Source organism: Corvus kubaryi, unplaced genomic scaffold (genome assembly GCF_017639235.1).
Source record: "Corvus kubaryi isolate FWS band 111438036 unplaced genomic scaffold, C.kubaryi_AGA036_p1.0 65273, whole genome shotgun sequence".
In the NCBI taxonomy this organism is placed as follows: Eukaryota; Metazoa; Chordata; class Aves; order Passeriformes; family Corvidae; genus Corvus; species Corvus kubaryi.
The window spans coordinates 100,078-110,371 of NW_024581880.1; the positions used below are offsets into that span (position 1 = coordinate 100,078).

At 58.3% G+C, this 10,294-nt stretch overlaps 1 protein-coding gene across 3 annotated transcripts; it reads left to right on the forward strand.

Annotated features, from left to right (window-relative positions):
- The first annotated feature begins 838 nt into the window (after nt 1–838).
- LOC121673176 (pleckstrin homology domain-containing family B member 1-like) lies at nt 839–6,574 on the forward strand. Of its 3 annotated transcripts, XM_042046268.1 has the most exons (7): nt 843–1,058; nt 2,167–2,229; nt 2,698–2,850; nt 3,678–3,780; nt 4,613–4,652; nt 5,288–5,393; nt 5,467–5,697. In XM_042046268.1, exons 2-7 carry the CDS (start codon nt 2,193–2,195, stop codon nt 5,601–5,603), a joined length of 576 nt encoding a protein of 191 aa, XP_041902202.1. In that variant the 5' UTR covers nt 843–1,058; nt 2,167–2,192; the 3' UTR covers nt 5,604–5,697. The 3 variants fall into 3 exon arrangements, with proteins under 3 accessions (XP_041902201.1, XP_041902200.1, XP_041902202.1); XM_042046267.1 differs by having other exon boundaries at nt 839–1,058; nt 2,170–2,229; nt 5,288–6,574; XM_042046266.1 differs by having other exon boundaries at nt 840–1,058; nt 5,288–6,574.
- Nucleotides 6,575–10,294: the final 3,720 nt, after the last annotated feature.

The following is a 10,294-nucleotide window of genomic DNA, read 5'->3' on the forward strand; positions in this document are numbered from 1 at the left end:
AAATTCCAGTCCATATCTCTTCCTAAGGGAACTTTTTCCTGGACTCATTGCAGGACAAAGTCTCTGGCCCAGCCAGATTTCCAAATAATGTCCCTGATTTTGGAAATATTCAGCACCACCAGGATGTTTTGCAGCCCCGTAACCAGCACGGCGGGATGCACAAGGCTGTGAGTGTGGCCTGGCTGAGGGGGTGATTCCAGTTCAACTCCTTCGCGATCATCCAGTGGGCTGCTGGATTAATTTAATTCCTTCTGCTGTTTACCACAGTAAAGCCAGCGCTGGAAGGAGAGGAGGGGAAAGGGCTTTACATTGAAAATTCTGCTGGAATAGAATTTTTTTCGTATCTTAAGGGTTGCTATGTGCTCAATAAGCATCTTTTATTAACAGCCCAGCCTCAGCCATCACCTGTGTCTTGACTTTCCCAAATAATCCAACCTCGTGTCCCAGAGCCCGGGACAGTTCTAATTCCGGCAGAAGCCAGGACAGACCTTGATTTTGACCTAGAGGATTGTTCACTCCACTTGGAAATTTATTTCAGACGAGCACTTTGGTGCTTAAAACTTGGGTTGTTCCTGATTTATGCTTCTGGCATGAAACACCTCGCCAGACCCATTCCCAGTAGTGGAGGAAAATCCTGCATCCCCCAAGCATCGCCTCCCTGTGCCCAGCTCTGTGCGGGGCAGCAGCCCCCCCCCCGGACGCCCGAATTCGGGGGTGCCGTTCTGGCTGAGCCCCCTCCCAAGGGCACCCACACTCCTGGATGCGCTCCTCGTCAGGAGCAAAGGGGGGGGTGGATTTGAGGAGAAAGTGAGCATGGGAGCTGCTGGATCAGCCACGGGCATCCCAGGTGGCACCAGCCCGGCAGCATCCCCGCCGCGCAGGCGCCGGGCGGCGGCTTTTTCGGGATAAACCGCTGGAAAGCGGGATTCTCCCGCCGGCCGGCACTTCGGGATGCTGGTGCCGGACTACAGCTCCCGGCGAGCCGCGCGGGCGGGCAGAGCCGGGCGGCGGGAGCGGAGCGCAGCGCATCCCGCAGCGGGCACCGCCGCCTCCGCCCGGTGAGGGATGCGCGGGGCGGCTTCGGGGGGCTGGGGGCGCGGAGGGACCGGGGAGGGGGGACCGGGGCAGGGAGAGTGCCAGGGGGCCGGTACTGAGGGGGGCGGGTTCCTGAGGGGGGCAGAAACGGTGCCACAAAATGTGGGTACGGAGGGGAAAAGATGCCAGGGGATGTGGGATGAGGGCACCAGATGTGGGTGCCGAGGGACTGTGACTAGAGTGGGATGAGGGTGGCACAGGGACGGGAGCGGAGAGGGATGGGGTACCCAGGGGTGCGAGGGCAGGAGGATGAGGGTGCCAGGGGATGGGGGTGTCCATGGGCTGTGATTTTGCGGGGATGTGGGCAGGGCAGGGTGAGGGTGGCAGGGGATGGGGGTGTCCACGGGCTGTGATTTCCCGGGGATGTGGGCAGCGCAGGGTGAGGGTGCCAGGGCTGCAAACTCCATGGGGACCTGGATACTCAGGGATTCAGGCACTCGGTAACGCAGGCACAGAGGTACTGGGGGGTGTTTGTGCCTTGCCGTGCCCCCAGAGCTGGTGGGAGATCCTGGAGGCCATCCCAGGGTATCGAGTTCCCATCACTGGGTGCTGGGATTCCCAGCTGATGGTGGGTATGGGGGCTGTGGCCAGGGAACTGCTCCTGCCTGTCCCTGGGGTGTTGGCTGTGCTTGGGGACCTGGGGAGCGATGACTTCATGGCCTTAATTAAGGACTAATTTCCATCCAGGCAGGGAAAATAAACAAGTGTAGGTGTCGTTTACCATGGAAAGTTACTGGGGCTGTGGGGAGGCACTGCCTGTTTTCATCCATGGCCCGGATTTCTCCATTTACCTCCATGGGACGATAATCCCTAAATCCCGATGAGATTAAAGGCAGAAAGAAAGGTGGCCGGAGTGCCTCCTTCGCGATGTTTCCCAGATGACGAAATCCCGCGTCTGTCTAACGCCGATTAACCCGGGCGCTGAGCTCATCCCCCAAAAATACCAGGAGCAACAAGGGTGAATCCCCATCCCACTTGGCCCCCAGAGGCTGTGGGGAGGTGAGAGCCATGGGCAGAGCCGGAGGCGAGGCGGGAGCTGCTATTTTAACCCCATTATTCTTCCCATCCCAGCAGATCCGGCGAAGCCTGCGGCAGCCATGGCACTGGTGAAGAGCGGTTGGCTTTGGCGGCAGAGTAAGTGCCACCCTTGAGCTTTCCAGGTTGGGAGCCCCTCGAAAAACCCGGAGGGGTTTGCTGGGAAGAGGTGGGGTGTGGGGGACACAAGGAGCCCCAACCTGGGCGGTTAATCCACAGCAGCAGGGAGATTGTGGCTCAGCCGCTCGCGGATTTACGTAAGCGGAGAGAGGGGCTGCCTGCCATGAGAACAGACACACGGCTCCGTGTCCGGGGCTGGATCCGCTCCCATGCGCTCGGCAGGGTGGCACCCAATGCCCTGATGGCTTTTTTGGCAGCCTTTTTCCACTTAAAGCCACCTGGCCACGCTGCCCCGGATGCTCATGCCAGGCACGGGTGTCCTGTGGGATGCAGCAGCTCACAGGAGCTGGAGATGGATGTTTGGAGGATGACATTGGCTCTTGTGAGCGCGCTGGCCGTGTCCCACCGGGCTCCCTGGGGTCCTTCACCTGCTCCCTGTCCCACCAGGCTCCATCCTGCGCCGCTGGAAGAGGAACTGGTTCGTGCTCTACCTGGATGGCAGCTTGGTTTACTACCACGACGAGACGCAGCGGGACATGGACGGCCGGATCCACATCAAGTACAGCTGCCGGGACGTGCGGATCGGCCGCGAGTGCAAGGGTGAGCAGAGCCCCTGTTCCCGAGCCCTGCATTCCCAACCCCATCCCACACAGGGCTCTCCATGTGGCTGTGCCCCTCTTAAACGACGCACATCCAGCATACCCCCTAAATAATCCAGGCTGTCTCATTCACAGCTTCTCGTTCGCAGCCAGGAGACGCTGGATCGTCTCTGCCATTGCTTTTCCTGGGGGAAGGAAGGAAGGAAGGAGGAACTCTCCTCCTGGTTTGTGCTTGTAGCAAACAGGATCCCACGGCCCTGACTCATCGCTCACGTCTCGCACAAACAAGGGGAACAAAGCAGCAGCTTGGCTGGGCCCCGCAGCCCACGGCCGCCGCACAAAGCTCCTTTCTTGGGCTGGGAGTGCCGGTGGGAGCACAATCCCGGAGCTTTGTGCTCACGGGAGGGTCCTGCCAAGCCTGGAGAACGGGGGAAGATACATGAGCCTCATGGATTTAAGATTTTGCTCTTGCTTGAGCTCACAATCCCACTCCAGCAATGCGCATCTCCTGTTGCTACAAAATTTGGGTGTGCTCTGGCAAGTTCAAAGCAAAGGCAGCTCGGCCTCGTGGCCTCGAGCAGATTTTTGGCAGTTTGCTGCCCTTCCGTGTTCCTTCTGCCACGGGGGTGGAGGTTTCTGCCCATCAGCTCATTCCTTGGGTTGGCTTTTAACCTGTGAGATCCTGACCGCATACTGCACGTGGAGACGGAGCCGAACCTAAACCCACCAGCTCTCACGCCAGAGGGAATTTGGGGCCCAGGGAGGGTCTCTGGGGCATCTCCCTGGCTGAGGCTGGATCCCACCCCATCCCTTTCCTTCCCTTCCCAGACGTGCAGCCGCCCGAGGGGAGGAGCCGGGACTGCCTGCTGACCGTGGTGCTGCGGGACGGCTCCAAGACCACGCTGTGTGCCCAGAGCGAGGACGACGCTGTGTAAGTGACTTTTGCGTCCCAATTATCCCAGCCTGGAAAGAGCCTGGGCCACACGAGAGCCCCGTCCTGCTCCCACCACATCCCACCCTTGGCTAAATCCGCCCCCAGCCTGTTTTCTCAAACACGCTCGCAGGGCGAAAGGCGCAGGAGGAGATTTGGGGTTCCCACTGAATAATCCAGAGCCAAAAGCAGCTATTTTTAAGCAGTCTCCTGAGGGAGGGAGGTTTCCTCATGGATGAGAAATCCCCTCTTGGCCTGACTGAGGAGAAGGGTTTTCATCAATGTTTGTAAATAAAAACTGTGAATGTGAAGCCCTCGCTGGCTTGAGGCAAACTGCCCTTTTTAGCACTGTTCCCCTTCTATTTATTTCTAAAAGAAATTAGAAATTAAACTTTAAAAAGAGTTTTATTTTATGAAAATTGATTGTTTTAAAATAAAACTTTTAAAAATTAGAAGCGGCAAACATTCAGCTGCACCTGGATTGAGGGAAACGTTCAGCTGTGGCCAAGCAGAACTTCCTCAACTGAGCTTGACCTCAGCTGAGTGGAAATTCATCCATTACACGCTTTTCCCTCCAAACTTAGGTGTCATTTTCCTGCCTGCCCTTGTTTTAGCCGGGGCCATTCCCAGGGACTGCCCTGTGCCCATCTCTGTGGTGTTGGGCACCTCCCAGCACATTCCCAATCCCAGCTGTTAGCCCAGCACTCATTAATAGGGAATTAAAGATTAGTGCCAGCCCCATGGCCACATCCAGGTCCCCATGGAGGGGAAAAGGGACAGTTCCCACCCCTGCAGCACCTGCCAAAAATGAGTGCCTCTGTTTTGTTTGCAGTGCTTGGAAGATGGCTGTGCTGGAGGCTAAATCCACCCCGGTGAGGCTTCGTCCCCCTGAGCAGGGACACCATCCTGGCATGGGATTTGGGATTCAGGATTCGGGCAGGGGGAGGTTACCCCAACCCTGGTCCTTCCCAGGGCTGACACTGAGCTTGGAGAGGCTCCCCAACACCCACTGTGCAGCCTCAAGGCCCAGGGAGTAAAGTCCCTGGAGCCACAGGGAAGAAGGTGGGGAAGGGTTGGATGTCACCACTGATGGCAGGTGACAGAGCCACGGGAACCCTGTGCACTGGTGGGGGGCGATGGGAGTAGAGTTAAGGCGACAGGGACACTGTTAAGGGGAATGGGGGCAGAGCTGAGGTGACAGGAACACAGCTAAGATGACAGAGACACTGTTAAGGGGACAGGGACAATGCTAAGGTTATAGGGACACAGTAAAGGGACAGCGACACAGTTAAGGTGACAGGAACAGGTGAAGGGAATGGGAGCAGAGTTAAGGTGGCAGGGACACGGTTAAGGTGACAGGGAAGGGGCAGTCAGGGTGACCTGAGCACAGGCTGCCCCCAGCCCTTGGGACTGTTCAGATTCCCCACCCAAGGGACCCAGGGCCCTGTCACCCCTGGGGGGGCTGCGGCCCAGCCCCACAAATTCACCCCACCCCCCGCTGCTCCAGGTGCACGTGTACGACCCCTACGACGACGACTACTACCAGACGGTGCCCTTGGACTCCCACCAGGCCGCCTACATCAGCTCCGGCCACTACGGCCACCAGTACGGAGGTGGGTGGCCCGGTGGCCCCGGGGGGTGCTCGAGGCCGTTCCGCACCCCGCTCACGGCCCTTTTCCCCTGCAGCTCCCGGGGTGACCCACGTCATCGTGCGCGAGGATCCCTACCGCGTCTCTGGGGACCAGATGGCCCTGGGGCTGCTGGCAGGGGCCGCCACCGGCGCCGCCCTGGGCTCCTTCATGTGGATGCCGTGCTGGTTTTAGCAGCCCCCAGGCCGGGCTTCGGCCCCCCCTTTGCTCCCCAGCCCGGTCTAACCTACCCCTGGCTTCGAACCTGCCCTGAGCCCACCTCAGCCTCCCCAAAACACCCTGGGGACAGAGACCTCCCCACACGCCCTCCTCCCAGCCCCAGCTTCTGCATTAAATAACCCCCAAGTGCTTCAGAGCCCCCCCAAAACCCACTCCAGAACCCCACAGCATCCGATTCCCATCGGCAAAGGGCCCGGGGAGCTGCCTGGGCTGTTGGCAGAGCTTCCCCACCCCAAATCTCCACAGGGAGCTGGCTGCAGAAATACCGTGTTTGGGAGCGAGGGGGAGTCAATCTGGGGGGAAGTGGCTGGATCTTTTTTGGCTGGGTGAACCCCACAATGCAGAGGCTTTTTAAGGGCTGTTTTTGGGAGAGGCTCCAGCACTGGAGCAGGAGCTGACACAGGGGGCAACCACCGGGATGCTCAAGAGGTGGGTGAAAGATTAAGGAGGATGAAAACCTTTGCAGGATTTCCACCCCTTTCCAACTCTCACCGGTTTCCCGGGCCTGGCCAAGTTGGCGAAATGGTGCAAAACCCTCAGGAACTGGAGTTAAACCCTTGGGAACCAGGCTGAGAACAGCCCAGGGAATATCCCAACCTTTCCAGCCAAGGGAGGGACACACAGCATCCTCAGTTTCACCTTGATTTTTGGGAGGGCGAGAAGGGCAGCTCTCCATGGGGACAAGGGATCCTTTCTGGCAGCCAAGCCAGGATCTTCACAGCAGGGATTTGGGATTGAGGGGGGACACACGGTCAGGCCAGGGGACAAGCAGCAGCTCAGGGTTTTGGTTGGGCAGCACCAGGGAGATGGCGATGGAAGGGGTGAGGAGCAGCTGCCGAGCATCACCCCCAGAGCCAGGATTGTATCCTGGAACCACAACTGATACTGGATTTAGGAATTACAAACCCCATAGCTGGATAGAAAACCACCAGTGATACCAGCACCCCAACCTGCTCTTGCCTTTAGAGCCCCGGGTCAGTTCCTCCCTGTGCCCATCGGGGGACTGGGACATCCCAACACACCATCCTCATCCTCTCCTGCATTCCCTGCCTCTCTCCTGCTGTGCATCCGCTCCCAGAAAGAGAAAAAACAAACAAACAAACAAACAAACAACCTCTTTGAAGTCTAATAAAGGCAGCAAAAAACCAGCCCTGGCCTGCGGGTGAGTGAGGATGAGGAGGGAATACTCAGCCTTGGCCACCTCCAGGGGTGGGAAGGACTGTGTCCTCCTGGAGAGCTGCCCAGGGATGTCCCCAGCTCCTCCGCCTCCTCCTGTGCCCCTTTACCTCCCTCCCTTTCCCACTGGGAGCTCTGGGGGTTCCACCTTCAGCCTCTGAACGTGGTACAGTGGCCCTGAAGAGATACGGAAGGGACAAAGCTGCCCCAAAAATCCTCTTCCTGTGCACGAGAACCACCGTCGTGTGCTGGCAGAGCAGCTCCTTCTTTTGCACCACGGATTCATGGGATGAGGCGTCTCCACCTGGGACAGGCCCCGCGCAGTGTCAGGCACTGCCAGCCCCGGGTTAGGCCTCGAGGTGGCTGAACAGAATCCCTGGTTCTGTTTAATTTGCAAAGCAGGAGTCACGCCTGGCTCCCACTTCTACGCCAGGGATTCAGGCCCCTCCATCCCTCTGTTAATTCCAGCACAAACACCAGCTCCCAAGGGCTGGAGAGGTGTCGGATCCAGCCCCACACACCCCATTGCATCCTCATCCCTCATGCCTGTCCATGACCCCGGCCAGGCCCCGCAGCGCTCACTCACCGGTACCTCCCCGTGGCACCGCCGCTCCTGGGCCGCTGATCCAGCACCCACGGCTATTCCTGCTGCAGGGGTGGGCACAGGAATGAAACAACTCCTGTGACGGGGGGCACTGTCCCCATTTCCAACCTGTGACACGTCCCAGCCGTGTGTGCTGGCATCCCAAAATCCCCACGTGCTGGGCTGATCCCCCAGCGTGAGCAGCAGGGAAGGGCAGATTCTGCCCCACTCGGGTGAGACCCCACCTGCAGAGCTGCCCCAGCCCCGGGGCCAGCAGCAAAGGACCTGGAGCTGCTGGAGAGAGTCCAGAGGAGGCCCTGGAGCAGCTCCAGGACCTGGAGCCCCTCTGCTCTGGAGCCAGGCTGGGAGAGCTGGGGGTGCTCACCTGGAGAGGAGAAGGCTCCAGGGAGAGCTCAGAGCCCTTTGCAGGGCCTAAAGGGGCTCCAGGAGAGCTGGAGAGGGACTGGGGACAAGGCATGGAGGGACAGGACACAGGGAATGGCTTCCCACTGCCAGAGGGCAGGGATAGACGGGGTATTGAGAAGCTTTTCTGGGCAGCCTGTGCCAGGGCCTCACCAACCCCACAGGGAAGAATTTTTCTCTAATATCTAATTTACCAATCCAATATCCATTTTATGATTCACCAGCCAAAGTGCATAATCCCAGGTGAGACACATTGGGAGGTGGAAACATCTGAAAACTTGTCACCAGTAGCAACACAACCTAGAAACTGTCCCTCATTCCCATGCCATATCCGGCTGCTGACCTGAGAAAGCTCCTTTTCCCCAGCTCAGACACCCATGCTCCTCATCCCTGAGGTACCTGAACATTCCAAAGCTGTTCCTGCTTCTCTCCTGCTGTGCTGGTCTCCCAGAGATCCAGGGACATGGAGCAATCCGGGCAAGGACAGTGGTGGACCAGCACATGCCTCCAGCAGCAATTCCCAGGGTCTTCACGCCAGTAGGAACAGCTGGCAGCAGCCAGGCCCTGCACTAGGGAGCTAAATGAAGGAGCAATTAAATATGTTATAAATAATACTGGGAGCGCAAACAATTGAACCACAGCCCTCAGAAGTACCTGGCTTGGTCTGCTCTGCCCGGGAAGGGCTTCCCAGGAGCTCATGGCGCCGACTGAGAGCGGCACTGGGCAGGACCAGAGGGACCAGAAGTGCTGAGGGACAGAGCTCAGGGCTGACCCGCTCCATTCCCAACTCCAATCCAGACTCGCAGCACTCCTCTCTCCCAGCAGGGAGAGCTGCTGAAGCTCCAAACACGGAGCAAAGCTCAGAACAACTCCAAAACCCCTCAGGAAAACAGGATCCGCAGTAAGGAGCAGGCACAAGCCATTAACACCCATCATGCGCACAAACCACCTGGAAAATGAATCCCACAATATCCCATGGGACAGGAATCAGCTGGGGGCCACGTGACCCTCACTGTGATCCAAACCCACTTCTCTGGAAATCAAGCAGCTCAGGAAATGTCAGGATCAAACCTCCAATTTCCATCCAGCCCCTCTTCCCGAGCTGGGATAAATGCAGGAAAAGTCAGTGCCAAGCCACCAGTGCCGCAAGCGTGGGTAAATCCCATTTTCTCCCTTCCCTGCCCTGTATCCGAGGACACGCAGCGCCGTGGATGGACCCACTGGCCGTGGGAGAGACACTTCAGTTCTTTAATTAGCAATAACGTTAATCAAGCCTTTAATAACATCCTCGTTCCAGACGTGCTCTCCGGGTGGCCGACAGCAAGCACTCAAAACGGCTCTGATTTATATCCAAATGCTTGGAAACAGGTGGCAAGCCTGGAAAATTCGATCTGGAAACAGCACCCCTCCCTCCCAACCCAGCAGGGCAGAGCTGTGGGGCAGCAGGAGCACCATCACCCAGCTGGCCCCAGCCCTTCCCTACCCCTTATCCTCCCGGGAAGGGCAGAGCTGCAATTCCACAGGCGTTTGATTCCCGACACACCCGGGCCCGGCCTTTCCGGCATCGGTCTGGGCAGTCAGCTCCATTCTGCTCCTACAAGAGGATCCTAAATATTTTATAAAAAGCCACGTTCGACTACACCATGCACTCGGACCAGGGTGGGGAAGGGAAAAATGGTTAAAGAGGGGGGGAAATAAAATCGGTATTTTTGCCAATTGATGAAAAATCCATTAAACTGATGACAAAAGAATTACAATGGTGAAACCCCAAGCTCAGCAAGCCTGGAAAGCCCGGCTCAGGCAGCGGGAGAGCAGCAGAGGAGAAAGCAGCACAGATGGGAAGGAGAGGCTGCTCTGAGGTCTGGGTGTCTGCAGCTGCCTCTCTGACTGCGGGAGCGCTGGCAGCCTGTGCCGCAGCCTGCCCACCCCATTTATCTTCCTTCGGAGCTGGGACATGCCCAGCATGGAAAAAGGTGCTGCTGCAGCAGGTAGGGAGAGCCCTACCTACTTTGGTGTGCTGAGGATTCGGGCACTGCAAGCAGAACTGCAGCAAGGCTACGGCTCGGCTGCTGCAGCAGCTCTGCAGATGCTGCCTGGAGGATCCTTTGGCTCCTCCAGCCTGGAAAAATCAGGGCTGATCCCACCAGTGAGCAAAGAAGCCATCAGCACCCTCCAACCCCAGCCAGATACTCCCTCTTGGATTTTGGAGCTGGGCTGGGAGCACAGCTTGACCCACTGCAGCCACGAGCGAGTGGCCAGGAGCACCCTCCGGAGCTGGTGGGTGCCCCCCCCCCCATTCCCTGCTCCACGGCAGCCCCGTCTCTGCAGTTTAATCGAGACCCCCTTCACCAGTGGCAGCCTGGGGACACCAGCGGGAGGTGACGGTCCCAAGGCTACCCACGGCAGCAGCCAGGAGGAACCGAGGCGGTGACTGTGGTGTTTCCAGAGGCTCCCACCCAGGGTG

Coding starts and splice junctions, on each gene's coding strand:
- LOC121673176 (XM_042046267.1), top strand. CDS start 2,193: ATGGCACTGGTGAAGAGCGGTTGGCTTTGGCGGCAGA. Junction 2,851..3,677: donor GATCGGCCGCGAGTGCAAGG/GTGAGCAGAGCC, acceptor TTCCCTTCCCAG/ACGTGCAGCCGCCCGAGGGG. Junction 4,653..5,287: donor TGGAGGCTAAATCCACCCCG/GTGAGGCTTCGT, acceptor CCGCTGCTCCAG/GTGCACGTGTACGACCCCTA.